Source organism: Manis pentadactyla, chromosome 5 (genome assembly GCF_030020395.1).
Source record: "Manis pentadactyla isolate mManPen7 chromosome 5, mManPen7.hap1, whole genome shotgun sequence".
Taxonomy (NCBI): Eukaryota; Metazoa; Chordata; class Mammalia; order Pholidota; family Manidae; genus Manis; species Manis pentadactyla.
In genome coordinates this window covers 30,055,384-30,074,479 of record NC_080023.1, presented here as the reverse complement: position 1 = coordinate 30,074,479, position 19,096 = coordinate 30,055,384, and the positions used below count along the sequence as shown (strand labels likewise).

Below are 19,096 nucleotides of genomic sequence, written 5' to 3'. Positions count from 1 at the left end.
TGAGCTAAATGCCATTCCTTCTCCCAGTAAAACTCATTTAAATTGTAAAATGTACTTTTACCATATCCACCTTCCTTTACATGCATACACATTTTAAATACCAGATTGAAAGAATTTACAATTAAGTATGTATGAAAAGTAGATTAAAGACTGTATTTTCCAGAGGTCACAAGCTTCATTAAAGTCTAGGGGAATGCCATGGGCTGTCTAAGTATGTTTTTAGAACATGGGAAAATATGTAAAAGTATTTGCTTTTTGTTGGCAGGCATACAAAGTATGTATGTGTATTTCATTTATAATGCTATTGGTCATATGTTTATATTAAGAATCATAGTTATTAATTGTAATAGCTTTGACTTATTGCAACAGGTATTTTTATGAATAGTTTTTAGGTAAAAAAAAAGATATTGATTGATATCTACATGGCCCGGCTTTATTTTAATTTAAAATGTTTAGATATGCCTGAAAAGTAAATAAAACATGCTTTTATTCTTGATGGTTCTTTTCAAATTACTTTGAATTCTTTAAATCCCTTCTTCCTGTTACATATTTCCTTAATGCCCTCAAAGGTAGAAATGTCTTAATTATATTTTTAACATAAAAATATTTGCTCTCTTTCAATCTGTGTAAAATGCCATTGATTTAGATAACAAATGCCTAACAGTGAAATGATTGGTATTTTGGAAGGTGTATCAACTCTTTTTGTTCTCTTGGAGTTACAAGTGTCTTGGGTCTTTTTAATTTGAAAAGAAGGTATAATCAGTGAGAAAGCTGCAGTAAAACATTGTGTTTTTAGTTAGTTCCTTATTTATTGAGTGTCTGTTGTGTGCTCACTGCTGATCTTGGTACTGGAAATACAGCAGTGGGAATAATAAGTTAAAGACAAAGCCATGAGTCATGCACTTCAGTATGAGAACTGACAATAAACTGATATGTAACTAAATGTCAGAAATAAAACAAAGGCTATGTAGAAAATAATTCCTGGAGATTAAATATAATATGTATATGTTAATATATTTTCTTCTGGGAAGAGTGCCATTTTAATATTTTACCTATCCCATATGTAATCCAAGTACAGTTATCATCAATATTGAGGCTCATTGTGTTTGAGTTATGTATCTTCTGTAAATGTATACGTGATCACATTATGAGGTCATTACCCTCTGAATTTCCTTTGAATGGTACTATGTCTATGTTTTTCTTATCAACTGTAATCATCTGTTTATTTGAAAATTGGCAAGGAAGAAGGTTATCTTCATCTGTTACCATTCGCTGTCAGTATACTTGTATTTTGCAGATATAAGTGAATTGCACACATATTATGTTTTAGCAAGAACATAACCTCATTGGGAATTTTCACATCATGTTAGTTTCACAAAGGCATAGGGTCTTTATTAAGCTGACAAATTGATTAAAATAACTTGAGTAGCTCGAGTGTATCCAATTTAATGTTTCTCTAGGGAAATCAGAAGTTTCTTTGTGGTGTTTCTTTGAATTTAAAATCATTAAGCATTAGATTGTTTTCAACTAAATTTCATACATTATAACTACTTTGTAACTCTAGCAGAAGGTACATTAACTTGCATATTAAAGTAATAAAGCCAATGAAAGACTTTCTTACATGCTTTTTTTTCTTTTTTATGAGCAGAACATGGGGAAAACCCTGAAGTTACAGCATATATAGAAGGGAAGATTTGATAAGACCATAGAGAATGCCCAGTGATTTACTGATTATAGTGATGCAGGTGGTCTGCTCAGAGCCCTTAGGATTGCAGTTATTTTGAAGTTCCTTCTTTTTAACCTTTGGGTTAAAATCTAAAAGTCAGCATTTTGTGTTCCTGGTATCAAGATTTGAACTTGATCGAGTTGATTGTATAATTTTTAGAGTTTTTTAAATGAATTCCAGTAGTTCTTCAGGAAAACTATTTTCACTTATAAAAATGAAACTATGTTCAAATTCACATTCAGTTAACTAAACATTTGAGTACCAGCTATTAGAAATTCACTCACTTAGGGACGTAACATATCAGAAATTTGGACACCATTGTTTTTTGTAGAATTTGCTTATTCTTGAATTAAGTAGTCATTTGTTGAATACCCACTGTGTTCTTCAAGGCACTTTATAGCTTCTGTATACAGAGAATAAGACATGATCCTTGCCTTCCAGGATGTGAATCAAGGACAAACAAGTGGACAGATAGTTACAGCTAAAGTTTACAAAATTCTGTGGTAGAGAGGTTCAGGAGTTGGTGTGGGTGTCCGTGGTGTGAGGGCGATTTCATCCAGAATAAGTGTGGCCATGGAGGGCTTCCATGGGTGAGACTTCCATGAGTCTTAAGAGAAAATAGGAGCTAGTGAGGCGAAGAATGGAGAGGGCTTCTAGGAGGAAGAAACCGTGTGTGCCCCTGAGTGGAGTCAGCAGGAAGTTGTCTGTTCAGGGAACTTTGTGTAGTTAAATGTGGTCTGAGTATAATGTGAGAAGAGCAGTGAGATAAAAGAGGCAGAAGGGTTAGGCTAATTCACGCTGGGTCTTATATATCATAACAAAATCCTCACACTTTCCCACCAGGGAGTGGGAAGGTGATATCCAGATTTTTAAACATGTTGGTAATACCAACAGATCTGTATCTCAGAATGCACTGCTATTGTCCAGGCAGACAGGAGGGCTGCACAAGAATAGGGGCAGGGAGTTGTAAAAATGTAGTGAGGAATTGAGGGCACCAGATAATAGCATGCGGATGGGAAAAAGGGGACAGTTTTGAAAGTGAGGCCGTGATGAAAAGTGTATGTGATGGTATTTTTTTTAATGTGGTAAATGAGAAAGAAAAGTGCTGTCTTATAAAGGACTGGGGAGGAAGGAGTGCCGTATGTTGAGCTACAGGAACAAGATAAACAGCATATTGGGATTGGGATGGGAAGCGGTGACTGGGGCAGGGGAATTAATTCCTCAGGTTATTTTGATCTGTCTGTATGTAGTTTGGCGTGGATATGTGTGTTGCATGTATATTTATACAGTATATGTATATTAAAATGTGTGTGTGTTCGAAATCTTAGAAATTAAAATCTGAGTGAAAGTGTATATGTGATAGTTGAAGTGAGGAAGGTGGATAGGTTCACCCAGAGAATTTTGGAAATGGGAAAGAGGAGAGATTGAGAGCAGATATCTGGATTCATCAGTAAATAGTAGAGAGCAGAATAATAGAAGACCTGGAAGGATAGTCGTGAGGAAGAGGCAAAGGGATGCAAGGTCATAATGTCATGAAAGCCATGCTCTTAAAGGCAGTGTAGCAGGGATTCATTCGGAGCGTCCAACACTGCAGGGATTCTCATTAGGTAAAGACTGAAAAGCATCTAGAAAGTAGGGTTGATGCTCTTGATGAAGCTGGACCCAATAGAGTAGGAACTGAGCACAGAAGCAACATTGTGTGGTTCAAGGATTAACAGGAATGTGAGACGGTAGAAAGAATAAGTAATCAAAAAGCTTTGTTTGCGGAGGAAGGGAGACAGGAGACCTGGTAGAAGGCAAAGAAAGGGGCATTATTTTTTATTCACATCATCATCATCACTACTCTACCTCCTACTAACCAACACTCTTGTTTTATGTGGGGCACTTGATAATCACTTTGAAAAGGGAATGATCCAACTCTTTGTCTAAAAGAAGATAAAGGCGGGAACAGACAGAAACCAGTGCATAAATGAGGGCAGAGGACTCAGGAAATTTGTCCCAGAGGCAAATTGTATTGTAGGAGACTGAAAGAAGGTAGGGCACTTGTGGTATGAGAACATGAGAGAAAGATAGCGTGAGGCACTGGTGGGAGGCTGAGCAGGAGCTTGCTAAAAGCTGAGGTTGGGGCAGCTTGCTCATGGGTTTACATTTTCAGTGCTAAAATTAGGAGGCGGGGAGACCTCTTCTCATGCGTGCTTTTATCAACTCTTGGATAATGATTTCCTCTTGCCTATCATCCCAACACAAACGTTCTAAGATAATAAAGTGAATTTTGATTTTAGACATTTTCATGTAACCTTTCTTTTTCCTAACAAAGGTTTAGGGTGCAAATTTATCTATCAAAAGAGTGGTGATCCTCTGCACGTAAGTGAACTCCTGGAGAATTTCAAAAAGGATGCAAGAAGCTTTAAATTGAGAGCTGGAAAACATCAGCTTGAAGATGTGACAGGCGTGTTGAAAAGTTTTCTCTCTGACATCGATGATGCACTTCTTACTAAGGAACTCTATCCATATTGGATCTCTGCCTTAGGTAATACATTTAATACAGAATGTACTAAATGCTTGCCTTATAATTTGATAATTAGATTTTTAAAAGTCTGATAATCTGAATACTTAATTGGGAGGAACAATGTACATAATGGCACAGAACAGAAAATGTAAATATCCATACTTGTTTATATCTACCTCAAAAGGAATTTATAAATAATTGCTAAATACCATCTAATGGTAATACCTAGTTTTCAGTGATTTCTTAGTTTCTGCTTTGCTTTAACTTTGGAAGTGTTATAGTCAAGTCAAGTATATGCTGTGAATTTCTCAGTAAGATTAAAATAAAGGTGTAGTATGAGATTCGTTTTACTTGATTTCCCAGTATGACTCTCCTGGCTTTCTTCTATTTTTTTCTCCCTCTTTGGAGTACATAACATTTTTTTACTCTTTCTTTCTTTATTTTCCCTGGACCCTGTCTAAAATGAAGCAAAAAAGTTTTGCTACACTGTAGGAAAACCTTTTTAAGAAATAACCCTAGAAAAGTTTATTGAATTGCTTACTTGATCAAATTGCTTTCAATAAAACCTATATTTAACATCCATTAATTCAAAATAACTCCTTTCATAGGAACATTACAACAGTAAAGACTTTTAAATAGAAACATTACCTTCAATCCTATCTTTCTTGTCCCCACACCTATCACATAATCTTTATTATAAACCACAGACATTCCTGTATGCCCACAATATTTTCAAAGTGATGATTTTCAGTCTTCATGTTTTTCAGTTTTTATGTTATTGAATTATGCTGTAATTTAGTAATATATTTCTCTCAGACATTAAATGTGTTTCAAGATATTTTTTGAAAATCACCTTTGAATTTGACTGTATGATTTTTTTTTGGTTGAGACATAGATTTTTTTCCATTGAAAGTAGTCACTTGATCTAAAATATAAATAGGAAATTTAAAGGGATTAATTCTGAAATGTCACGAAAACCCAGTTTGGAAATTACCCCAAGAATGACCCTTATTATGTATCAACAAGAAGAAAGTCATATTGTTATTAAAATAAAGCTTTTCATAATTTAACTGTCTAATTCAGAAGTTCTTTATTTGCTTCCTGATATTTCTTAAATCAATAGGTTTAACTTCAGTTACAAAAAGAGATGACTGTATAATTTTCTGGAATATAAAATATGAAATAATATAATACATCTCTTTAAGCCCAATTACCTTGTCACCCTCATTTTTGCCTTAAGATTTTTATTGTAGTTTATAATTATGAAGCTATTTATAGAATCTCTATTTTATAAAGACAGTTTGTCTTTATTGTAAAATCAGTTATCAAAAATTTATGACACATATGCTTTTGCTAAAGTTGTCAAATTCAATGACAAAGATGTCTTTAATGCTGTCAGTCAACCAGGAGGAGGTAGTTGGGAAATGGTAGCATGTGTCAGAGAGAAATGTGTTCACCCTTCACTTAGATGTGAATTCTTTGAGAATTTACATGGTGAAGGCTTTGGACACTGGATCAAAGAGCCCTAAAGTTTCTTTGCTTTTGGATCCAGGGTAGTGCACCCTGACCTGTCAAAAGTACCTTTGGTTGATCTGACGAAGGTAAACCAGAACTCTCTGGGTGATCTCATATGAGAGCTCTCCTGGGTCCTCCTGTGTACCTAAGGTGAAGCATGCCTTGCAGTGGCATGCCACCTATTTATAGGATGTATGATCTGTTCTCTAAGAACACTATTAAATTGTCTGGTGAATGAAGTAGTTGAATAATTCACTGTATTTTCTATCTGACCTGAATTCTATCTTCAGTTTTACTTTCAAATTGCTTAAACTTTATTTTGAAAATATTACATATTTTCTTCTTAAAAGATTTGTAAAAATGTGCTGTACTAGCCTAAGTTCTTGTTGCAAGTGTAATAGTATTACATTTTATTGAATAACTACAATTACCTCTACAGTGAGAAACTGGATGACACAAGGGCAAGGGTAAGTGTTGGCATTGTACTCAGGATAGTAGATAATTTTAATTTACTTTCAGTACAGTCTTTGTACATAATTGGGTGTTTTCCCTTCTTGCTTTTAGAGTCATCTACTAGTGCAGTTAAGTCGATGAGACCACATTTACGTTTATAGATCTCACTCACATGCAGGCTCAATCAGTGCAAAATAAGCATCAGGTGCAGTTTTGAAGAGTGTCCTTCACAGATGTCACAGATGTGTCCCAGTCTCTTACCTCCTCAGGCATTCCTAATGCCCTTTACAAGTGACCGTATACTTTTAAAGAATCATTGATGTGCTGCTGGCTTTCTGTGAATGGAATAGGTGGAACTAAGCAGAAAATGAAAAAATCTTGTTTCCAAAGAGAGTTGGGTATTGAGAGGGAAGATATAAGCACAATCCTCTTGAGTTACAAAGCCAGCACAAGTTATTTATTTCAAGAAAAGGCCTTTTATTCCCCATGCAAGCTAGTAGATTAGGCCAAACCACTACTACATATCTTCTAGAGTGTAGAACTTTTGGGGTTCCTATGTCTAATGTGTACAGTATTTGACTTCTTGGAGATAGGAGGGTAGAGGTTAATTCCTTCTCATCTTCCTCTCTAGAGCTAACCAAGTTCTGTCCATGACCAAGGCCAACGGTCCATTCACCTCCGTCTGTATAATAATTATCAGGGCCTGCACCTGAGTTCTTTTACTGTCCCCTTACCTTTTCCAAAATGTTGAAAGTACCAGGGCTGGTAAAAGGCCCTTTACATGGTTCTGTAGGGTAATACACAGTTCATAGCTCTGGGATGATTCATAGTTTGGGGAAGATTTTTATGATTCGCAAGAAAAAAAGATCAGAAATGTCATTTTCAAATAAAAATAATGAAGTCTGCCCATAGTCATAATTGAAATACCTTTGGCTTATCTTTTCAATTTGTACTCCAGTTTGAGTTATTAATTGAATATATTCCTATTAAGTGGCATTCAATATTCCATTCAGTAGAAGGTAAAATACAACCTTAGGTTTTGAAAGTGCTTCATTTTTAATTAGAAAATGTAAGAGCAATAGTGCACAGCTGTGGAATGTTTATGCAGTTTTCCAGAATGAGAGAAAGTTGAACATTTTTTTCTGTTGAACTTGATTGTATCAGTGAAATACAATTGTGAATATTGTTTTAATATACTGTTAAAAGGCAAATTTGTAATGCAGATTGTAAGTTTATACCTAAAGTTGTTCTTTGTTGTTGTTTTATTTGTTTGTTTAACGTATAGATACCCAAGATGACAAGGAAAGAATTAAAAAGTATGGAGCATTCATACGTACTCTTCCAGGGGTCAACCGAGCAACCCTGGCAGCTGTAATTGAACACCTTTACAGGTGGGTGGGTTCATGAACTTTTCTAGACATTTTATACATGGCACTCAGTGAGCCATTTCTTTAACTACTGTAGTTCACCTTCTGCCTGTGACTCTGAATCTTTTACCATATCTTAAGAATGGTTCCAAAACGAAATCCTCATTAAGCTATCTCTTTAGCATCTTTTCCTGTAATTAAGATGCCATCTATGATAAACAACACTGAAGAGTTTCTGAAATGAATCAGATGTAGTCCTGTACAGCATTCTCAAATCGGAAGGGACAAATGAGCTGGACATGAAAGATAAGTATGAGAAGTGAGTGAAGGAGATTTTCTAGGGAACAGGTGTGCTGAGACAGATGATTTGTAGTTGGCTGGAAGGAGGTTGTACAAGGCTCTGTTGCTCATGCCAAAACATTTGGATTTTATTCCTCAGAGTGATAAGGAGTGACTGATCTTGTCTGTTTTAGGGCAATAACCCATGTAATGGATGGACTGGGCAGAGGTTAGAATAAAGGCAGGGGAACTAATTTAGGGAACAGTTTCCTTGGGTCTTCTGATGAGAAGGGCTGAGTGAGAAGAGAGTGAGTGGGCTGAGTGGGGAACTCTCAGGAATGCTACACATGAGGGTAGAGAGAGAGAGGAAGAAAAGGAAAATACTGTATTGTACATACTTTATGTCAGAAATTCAGGCAGTTACAGAAACAGAAGAGAGGTGAAGAGTGTGACAGGAGAATGCCATTGCAGACCGAGGTCTCAGGAAAGATGGAATTGCATGATAGTGTCATCAGAAGTTTGAGAGGTCAGTTTGGGTAAGGTCAGGTTGATTTAGCATTAAATTCCATCCCTGCCCTAGTTAACAGATCACTTTCTGCATGACTAACATTTACTTAATCCACTCCCCATATATTTATTACACACTACAGTGTGACTAAAGCAAAGTCCCTGACTGTGAGATGCTTAGATTCTAGTGACAGAGGCCAACATGCAGATAAATTTTCCAGGCCCATATGATAAAGTACACAAACGGTGTTGAAAAGGATATCCATAATTATTACATCCTCTTATTAACTTGCAATTCCTTTTGCATCTTGTAAATCATATATGATGATTGTACTTGCTCTTTCTCTGCTGTGCAGTTTGGCATTTTATTGTGAGTCTCATACATTATCATATATATTGCTGTCACATTTACTCACTTTTTCTTGTACCTACTAGAATCTCTCTGCTCTTTATAGATATGTATACCTACCTTAGTCTTGCTTTATTCCTTTCATGGAGTTGGTCTCTCATTTTTAGTATGTATTTTAAAAGTTTGCAAATGTAATTAGATAGGCAATCAAGCAGCTGCTATATATACAATTAGAGACAAAGAGCATTAACAGATATTTCTGTGTATCACTTATAGTTTTCATCTTATGCATTTTATCAATGTTTATTTCCTTTTATTGGGATGATGGCTGTAATTTTTTTTAAATCACTTTAAACTTAACATTTGTGAATATTTTAAATGTTCTTTGTAACACCCAAGTGTTTCAGCCCACTGATTGGGAGAGTTGATTACTCTGTTCATTTCTGTTCATTATAAAAAGCCATTTTTAGTAATATCCAGTAAAAGTGTAATCACATTTTTTAATTAATTGTTTGCCTTTGAAGTGATAGTATCCTATTTTGAACAACCATAGAAACATATGCTGCCAGGTATTTTTTTACTGGATGGACACTTGCTGGAAAATTGAGACCAGGCTTGAACCTTAAATTTGGAACTCTCAATAATATGCCTCCCAATTCCTTTCTTGCCTTGTTTCCTGCTTACCTATTGCCCCTTTCTCCTTCTTTCATTTGTTACCTTTCCTTATTTCATTCAGTCTCTCAAGTCATTTTGCACCACTGTGCAAGCACACCTTTACACCTTGGCCACAGGCTGTCCCTTTATCTGGAATTGTTTGGATATGGTGGGTCTCTCCTAAATCAACAATCAAGTACTGCTTTGTAAGGTGCAATAATATCTCCTTTAACAGGAGTTTTTTCTTATGTTTTAACCTAGACCGTAAGCTACTTGGAAGAAAGAACAATGTATTTTCCTTTAAATCACCACTACACCTTTTATATCAGAGTTCTTCAGTGTGTGTGTGTTTAAAAAGAATGATAAATGTGTATTATGACTTACAGTTATGTGGAATTTTCAAATAGAAGTGTGCCCTAATAAGCTGTGCTTTTCTCTAACAGGGTTCAGAAATGCTCAGAAATCAATCACATGAATGCCCATAATTTGGCCTTGGTCTTTTCATCCTGTTTATTTCAAACTAAGGGGCAAACTAGTGAAGAAGTGAATGTAATTGAAGACTTAATTAATAATTATGTTGAAATATTTGAGGTAAATATTTCTTGCCCTTGTTAAAATGGCTTTGATGTTACTGTTTGCAAATTAAAGAATATATTTTAGGATGTTTTTTATTCAGGTCTTTATGAATATTTAAAAATAAAGAAAATAAAGGATAGTTACATGATCTTCAATTTTGTTAGCTTTAAGTAGCTTTTTAAGCTATAGCCATTCTTTTAAATTTGGCTGATTTCAAAGCTTTTTCACCATCTGGTGTCTGTTGGACAAAATATTTCCATTTATAGTGTTTATGGGTGTTGGGTGTTTTTCTCCTCAGTATTTGTATGCATTAAGTATGTCTAGTTATAGGTGTGAAATATGAATTTCACAAATTCGGTAATAAACACCATGATGATAAATTCTGCAATTGAAAGCATTTAGTGTTTTAATAGTGCATGAATTGGAAAAAAAATATAATTCTGGAATAATATTCTGTGGCTTTTACTGTCACACTCTGTTCTAATTATTTGACTTTTCAATTTGCTACTTTATGAGGTTACTGTTTTCATATTTTATTAGGAAAGAGAGTAAGGATGATTTCTTAGTTCAAAGAGGTACAAATAAAGGAAATAAGCCCAGGATTTGAACATGGAGGGAATATAGAGGTTCTGGGTGGCAGGTCCAGCTTTATCACTAACTACTTCTGGCATCTCAGTTTTGTCATTCTATTTTGGGGGCATTCTATTAAATGGTATTGCATAAGACTTTTTGGGGTAGGGGGGTGCTATGGGTATACCAGATGAAATCAAATGGATTAATGTAATAGGTTACTGTTTCTAGAGTTCTTACATTCCTATAACTGATCACAGGATTCCTTAGCAAAGGAAAAGAAACTGTATTTTAATAAAATAGCACAATTTGTATCTTAGTTTACATAGGAATGGACACTAGAGATGTTGGATTCTCTTTGCTCTTTAATCTCCTTTTTATTTCTTTCTATGTATGTCCACTATATTTGATCAATAGCAATTTCTTTGCATAATTCTGATGCTGAGAAATGAAAAATTAGAAAAAAAGTGTGGCTTTACATGCTGTCTTTTCTATTTTTGTACTGCTACATTAATAAAAAATAAGCGGTTATCTTCATGGTTTTGTTAAATCCAACTTTAACATAAGCACTTAGTGAACATTTCAGTCAGAGAAATGAGTCTTGTATCTCACCCTGCATAAACATAACGAACCAGTCATCAGCCCCATTGCTTATTAAGTCACCTTAGCAATAGGGCTTCTGTTGATGGAATCTACAGCATGAAGTGTTGTGAACTTGATGAGGCTCTATCTTGGCTTTATTTCTGCCCTTGCTGTGTGGACCCATGCTGATTAAGATGGCCATTCTCATTTATTTTTCACTTGTTCGTTTGTAAATTCTTGAAGAGATATGTGAGGATGAGTACCATCACTCCTTGTATTTTATTAGAATGTCCCAAATTATATTTTAAACAGGTTAAAGAAGACCAAGTCAAACAAATGGACATAGAAAATAGCTTTATTACCAAGTGGAAAGACACTCAAGTGAGTAGTAATAGTTAGACCTACAAATAATAAAAAATTTAAAAAACAACAACAACAAAAACTTCCATTGTAAGTAAAGACATTTGTTGTGTTTGTTTTCGAGTTCCTATTTAAAGCAAAGTAAAAGTAATGGGGAGATAGGAACCTAGGTAAAATAGCTGTGTGATTCTGCAGCATGATACATACATGCAAAATGCCCATGTATTTTAATGTAAATTTTTCAAAATATAAAGGGAAAAATCAGTTTTAATCTTATTAAAATATCCTTTATAAAATCAAATTTTAGTTATAAAAGTACTATTGAAAATGTCAGTGGATTTCAAAGGAAGCATTTAAAGCCAAAGAAATACTAGTTAGTTGAAAATTCAGACTCCCTAATGATTCTTTTCATTATGATTTTGACAATATAGATCATTTCTTACGTGCTTTTGCTCTGCATGCTCTCAGATAAATTGCATCAGTGGGAAAGTTTCTAATGTGATCTTTGTAACGTAGCTGATTCATGTCTTACTTGACTTTTCTAGTTCTTCTCTTCTTTTCCTGCGTCTCATTATTTTGTATTCTTATGTTCAGATTGCACCGTAGTTTTCCAGGGTACTGTTCCTTGTTTGAGGACTGTTTGTTGAACTTTATTAAAATTGACATTTAATCCTCTTTTAATAACTAGGAATTGTAGTGGATTCAGGATACAGTGTAAATAATAGAAATGGGTCAAATATATTCTGTTTATAGATGTACTCAGAGAATGAGGTAAATGCTTCCTGATTTGCCTCATTCCTGAGATATTTCACTACTAATTAGAAACGTCATCTGAGCTATAATTTCATATGAAGGAGCCGAGAAAAAGCATTCATTCTAGGGCCTAGATTCCCGAGTACTAATACTTAGATATTAATTACCTACGGAAGTAGCTTCTCCATTTTGGCCCACGGTAATTAATGCAGCCTCTGGGGGAGTTGGCTGTAACACTAAAAAAAATCTGGTTCATTATCAATTAGTTCCCTTGGATTATTCTTTTTTGGGGGAGTTTTAGCCATTAAGTAAAGGATTGTGTGAGCTCAATGGATAATCTTAGGTAGCATTATCTATATTGTTATTAGATAAGTGTGAACATTCTTCTTCATTTTAATCTTTTGTATTCATCTTAGAATAAGGAGATGAATCTTGAGTTCTTTCTAATTAAGTATACAAGTCAGTAAAAATAAGAAAAGAGCTGTCTATAAAATAGAATAATTGGGGAAGAAAAGTGGAAGACTTTGGAACGGTGTTCTTCTGCTTGAGTTTTTCTCTAAACCATTCAAAACTCTCCTCTGGAGTATTTTTCTGACATTCTCTATGTCTTAGCCCTGTTTGAACTTCTTAGCTATTCTTGTTTTTGGCTTTACTCTGTGAGTCCTTTGTGTTTGCTTTTTTAATTTTTAAAATGTGTCCTTCCTGGAGAGTTGTTTATGCAAACACAGTGAAAAGTAAAAATGTCAACTGTATCTTTTCTTCCCTAGAATTTTCATGTAACATCGAAAGTGAAGAAGAAAAATTGTAAATAAAGCTTTTCTAAGCTTATAGTGCCAGAATAATTAAGAATGTTTACATTTTTTAATGTTTTCCCACAAAATTTGCTCCTCGGGTTTTATTCTGAGGCAAATTTAACTTCAGAATTACTGTTTCCCTGTTAGGATCATTTTAAATATTGGCTGATAGATATTAGTTCTAAGTGATTATGAAACAAGGGAGTTTTTGAAAAAAAGCTACGCATATTTTTTCATAAATCCATTTGGCTCTTTGTTAATCTTCTTCATATTATACTGTCAATCTATGGAGTGCCATTTTATACCTTTTATTTTCTGGCTTGGGTCTTCTTTTTTTAATATGTCTTCTGGGGTGCAGCAGTGACCCAAATAACTTACCACTTAATGCTTGGCTAAATATAATTAAAATGAAAATTTACCTTTATAATCTACCTTATTTTATCCTTTCATCTTATTTTTTCCTTGATAAAGATACCTTCTCTATTTGTAATTTTAATATAACTCTGACCCACTTTTATCCTCAAATTTCAGTTTTTAGATATGTCTTTGAAAATTAGCCAGACCTGTTTTCCCTTTTAATTATTGGTTTTATGCCTACAAGATAGTGTAGAGCAGAATTACATAGGGCTCATTTTCACTCCTCATTTTGTTTATCCTGTTAGCATACATGCTGTTGGCTCTTACGACTTCTGTTGTTGAAGTCAGCATATTTCCATTGTACCTTGATTGTTGGTTTCAGTTAGAATGTAAGGGTGTTTGAGGACACCAAACTCTTTAGTAAGAGATAAAAAATTGCATTGTGATTATTGTTGCTGATTTTATCACTTGTGTAGCCTCCTTGTTCTTAATCACATCTGGAAAAATGGGTATTGTCATACTATTAACAGGGTGATTGGCTCATTTCATTAGTACAAAATATTTAGAAACAGGACTAGGACTTTCTATCTTAAGTCTCATATACGTGTTCTTGCAACATACTTAAAATTGCTGTCTTCACATCTGCCGTTTTCTAGGTTTCCCAGGCTGGAGATTTGCTAATTGAAGTGTATGTAGAAAGGAAGGAACCTGACTGCAGTATTATAATTCGGGTGAGTCCTGAAGACAGATGTGAAGAGTACTATTATTGGAAATCACACATGTTAGCATTAATATAAATATCTTAAATTTTCCATTGTTTCTTCTATTTTATTTTACATGTCCAACTCAAATAATGACTAATGATAAAATTGTCCAATATCCTCTGGGAATTTCATATTTTAGTCATTTGGTTAGAGAGCATCTTATGTACTTTAGATTACAGTTAGGATTTTCTATAGGTTCTGGAAATAACCTGAGCTCAAACACTTTCCTTTCCTTCCTAGCTTCTTCAAGTTAGGCAAATTAATTTACTCTGTCTGAGCCTCAGTCTTCTTACCTGTAAAATGAGGAGAAATTACAGTATTTACATCATAGCTTGATGTGAAGACTCAGTAAACACTTAGCAAACAGCTCAGCACAGAATAAGTGTTCAGTAAATAATACTACTAGTACTATTATCATTACTAATTATTAATACTCCCCTACCCTTGTATCCTAGACTTCAGTTTACAATCTCCAGATTTACTTGGGTATTGCATAACTCTTCATTCTTAAGAATATTAATCATTTTTTTCTGAATTAAAAAGATCTGTCTCATGATACCATATTCAGTACATAGTCTGCCTTTAGGAAAGTAAGAGTGATATTTCAGATTTCTGCTTAGTAAGATTGCATTCTCTGTCTGTGGAGGACTAGGCATTCTGCCATTTAAAAGTAGAAATTCAGCTTTAGCTCTTTATCTTTTTTAAAGATCAAGATTAAACAAAGTCTTAACATTAGGTATTTCTGGACTTTAGTAAACATACTGTAATTGTAAATTTATACATTTTTAATGGTTTCATAATATGACTCTGTGGCACTGGTTACCTTACTTAGAGTATGAAGCTGAACTACTAGAGTCATAGATGTTGTCCTTATGACTCAGTAGCCTTGTCACTCCTTGGCCACATCATATTTTTTACGCTAATTGTGAAATGTTGATAATAGGGAACATGAGGATGAAGTAATAGATTATCAGCACAAGCCCATCACTAATGCTAAAAGAGATATTTAAAGCACATGACTTAGTGCCACCTACACAAAAACTCTTTACTAGCTCATTTCAATTTTATCTTCTTAATAAAGCCATAACAATTATTACAATTATTATAATTATTACAATTGAACAAAATTATTACAATAGAGCAAAATTCTTATGTTAATATATATACATAAAGGACTATGTAGTTGCACCTACAACTTCTAATTCTCTTCAGAACCTATATGAAACAATTGTTAACATTTGTTTAATACTTAAGACTTTGCAAAAGTCTTTATTTTTATCTCAGCAGATCAGTACCTCAACCTGAGGAGATAGATGAAGCATGTGATGTCTCAAGTTTATAGGAATGAAAACTGGGAATTAAAAGCATTAATACCAGAATGCAGACCTTGAGCATCATGTTCCAAACCTGATGTTTGTTATACTAACTTGTATGTTTTGTAGAGCAATGATTTCCCAAGTGTGCTTTGTGAAGTTGTAGGTGTTCTAAAGAGGGGCCTAGGGAATCTCCTGGGACGAGGAGTGGAGTTCTGGTCTTCCATTCCTGCGTCAGCCTGAGGCACTCTCTGCCAACTGTTTCACAAAATGTGGTTTCTCAGTCATTTATTATTTTAATAAAGGGTTATACTTCTTAAAAAATTTTAAAGCCATTCAGATGATCGGCATCATTGAAATGATTCATCTACTAATCTTTTTATTGCCTAAAGTTCTCCACTTTCCCAGATGCTGGTTTTTCTTTTAAGGTTATATTTCAATGGGCTTTTCCAAATAGAAAGCAGTGAATGTCACTGTATCATTAATATATTCCAGGAGGTCCAAAAGATAGACTGTGTGAGTTACCTGTAATGAAAAATGTTTTATGTTATTTACATATGTCCAGTGTACTCATGATCAATAATGGACAGGAGAAATGGAAATGAGCATATTCCTTTTCTCAGAACTCTTTAAATAGGTAGATATTTTTACTGAAAACATGCAAACTAGGTTGTAGTTGCAATATTCTAATGCTTAAACATTTCTGTTTGTTTAATATTATAACAATTCTAACTGAAGAATGTCAGCTTGCTTTTGACGTTTAAGATTGGTAAAAACAGAGGAAACAAATAAAAAATCCCCAAAGCCCCTGAAGAAGATGGTGCACTTATGCAATGGCCTGGGGTCTTCCTGTAGAGCTGGCCCCAGGCTGGCACTTCAGACTCTGTTCTATGCTCTAAAATCCTGGCTCCAGCATACTTTGGTACCCCACTGTCTGTCACTTGGCATGGCAGGACACACCTCAGACCATTAAAACCCTGGGGCTTTGGGGCATGGCAGAGAGCAGTTAGCTGTGTATAATTTAGGGCCCAGACTGAGTAAACCAAGGCACTTTCAACTCTTGATTATAGAACTGACAAGTGAAAAGTCTTACTCCTAGAAAACCTTTGTATTTGTCTGGTGAATGTCTTTCTGTGTATTATCATGTACTTCCTTCTTGAGTGATCTAATAGCATAGTAAGGGAGAAAAAAGTTCTTCCTGAGTTATGTCTATATTATAATATCTTTTTGCACTCACATTAAAGTGTATAACATTTTATGGAGAAGATCTGAATAGTCTGTTTTCTCTATGTGCTTCTGTATATGGAGAAGCTAGTTAAGCATACTAAGAGGAAACTTGGAGTATCTTAAGATGTTAGATAGGAGACTATTATTGCCCTAGCATAAGGCCACTTCTCTGTCTGACATACATATATTCTGAAGAAAGTTTGCCTGTGTTACAGATATCTCCTGTGATGGAAGCAGAAGAATTAACTAGTGATATATTAGCAATAAAAAATATCATTCCTACAAGAGGTGACATCTGGGCCACATTTGAAGTCATTGAAAATGAAGAGTTAGGTAAGTGATTTTCAAGCTAGGAATTCTTAAATTCTTTATAGTATGAAGAAATACTGTCTCTGTGACAAGTCATTGCTAACATTTTATGTTTTCTAAGTATTGACTTCTCATTTTAAAATCCCTTCTACCTCAGTGAATGTGCTATTATGTTATTGCCACTCCAGGTCACCCTCCTGTGAGTTTACTCATCTCAATAGATTATTTTATTGACTATAAAAATACAGTGCAAAGCATTAGGCGTCCATGTTGCCACCTCAGAAAACAAGGTCTTTGTTTATAAGGGCAAGCAATGTGATCCAGAACAATATTCTCAGTATCACCACCACCATCCACCTTATTCCTGTATGCTACTTATTTAACAAAGACAAAGAGTGTTAATTTAAAAGATTATTATTTTTTTAAAAAAATTTTGTTTTAAACCTAGAAGTTTTTATTTTTTACTTTTCCTTTTTCATCTATCTTTAGTAGAGAAGATCATATATTTTGCCATCTTTTATCTCAAAAGCAAAAGGATAAAGAAAGCTTTCAAAATACCTTGACTACCCCAAGAGTCAAGTGCTGAATAAGCTTACCATTCTAATGACACTACTTGGTTTTAAAGACCAAAAAAAAGAAAAAAAAAAAAAAGTGGTGCAGAACGTCTTTGTACCTTGACTGTCTGTCTAAGTGATACCTACTAAGGTCTCGGGACCCTTCCAAGTACAGCTGTCAAATGGCCAGAAATAAAATCTTGCTACCTGCAAGCTCAGGATAAAAATTAAAATCAACATTGAAATACCCCATCATGTATTAATAAGAGTGTTACAATCAATGTTAGAATGAAATGAGATTATTAAATAACTTCACCTTTCATTATTCCATCTGGATGCTTTTGTACTTATTATCATGCACAATTCTTTAAAAATATTATTTGTTTTAAAATGTTACTTCTTAATGTTCATTGTCAAGATTCAGCAACCCTGGTACTTAGGTGGCGGTTCACACTGTAGCACTATGCTCCCCCATAGTCGGGCTCCGTTTTCCCCATTCACAGAAAGTGGTCTGGCAAATGACCACTGTGACCCCCATGTGGTATGCGCAGTGCATTTGCTTCAGGCTTTATTGTACTGGCCTTTCTGTGGCATTTATTGTTAACGATCATTCCCTTTTCCTTTGAAGGTCTTGACTGTTTTCCATGCTGCCTGAACTCTCCTCCTGGCTCTCTAATCATTTTGTCTTATTTGTCATTATAATTCTTCCTCTGACTATCCCCTACGCAGTGAGTTTCTGTTCCAGTTTCCTTTGCCATCTTTTCACATTTTACATGTTCTTTATAATCTCTTCCATTCTTTGTGTTTGACGAACATGGGCCAGCTGCTGTGTCCCAAATGCACCTTTTAGTCTTCTCCCAGCTGGCTCATCTGTTTACCTCCTTTAAAACCCAGATGAAGGGTTCCATTGCACTCTGTCTTACCTTTTTCATAGTGCCTATCACGTGCATTTATTAGTCTCTCTTGAGGGGAGCTCCTTGGAAGGAAGGAGGGATTGTCCTTATCCCTTGTGTTTGGCAACAGTGTTTGGCACATAGTTGCCATTCAGTTCAAATCCACTGAGTAAGTGAAGCACAGTGTTGCATTACTGTATGATATACAGGTGGTACAGTCTTTTTATTTATATTGTTTAATTTTAAGGAAAGGGTCTAGGTTACCAGCTTCTTTGTATTTGTGAGGAAAAGATAACTGCCAATATTACTGCCAGAATTACCTTTATAAATCACAAACAGGATCATGTTGTTCCACCATTTAAAACCCTTTTATTATTTCCTCATTGCCTGTCTATCCTTCAAGATCTGGCTCAAATGCCCCCTTCTTCCATGATGATGTTTAGATGAACATAGTTCCCAATGATCTTTTTCTGATCATTTGCTTGTAGATCTATACTATTGCATACTATCTGACTTGAAGAATAACAATATGTATATATCTGGCTGTATACTAGACCATGTGTTTTAGGACATTTACCTTATATGTTAGACCTTTATAGCTCTCACTCCCTCTAGCATAGTGCACCGATATAGAATATTAACTACAAATATCTTGTTACTGAGGTGGAAAAAATGTAGATGCATT

The 19,096-nt window shown here is 34.7% G+C and overlaps 1 protein-coding gene across 8 annotated transcripts in view; it reads left to right on the top strand.

Moving 5' to 3' along the window:
* Window positions 1-19,096, top strand: part of ARAP2 (ArfGAP with RhoGAP domain, ankyrin repeat and PH domain 2) — a 200,516-nt gene that overhangs the window by 121,486 nt on the left and 59,934 nt on the right. For 7 of the 8 annotated variants that reach the window (XM_036908436.2, XM_036908438.2, XM_036908439.2 and 4 more), the window contains exons 21-26: window positions 4,044-4,256; window positions 7,489-7,594; window positions 9,803-9,950; window positions 11,400-11,468; window positions 14,008-14,082; window positions 16,871-16,988. In XM_036908436.2, coding sequence (XP_036764331.2) covers window positions 4,044-4,256; window positions 7,489-7,594; window positions 9,803-9,950; window positions 11,400-11,468; window positions 14,008-14,082; window positions 16,871-16,988 — 729 coding nt within the window. The remainder of the gene's footprint in view (window positions 1-4,043; window positions 4,257-7,488; window positions 7,595-9,802; window positions 9,951-11,399; window positions 11,469-14,007; window positions 14,083-16,870; window positions 16,989-19,096) is intronic. The other variant, XM_036908437.2, reaches the window with a different exon arrangement.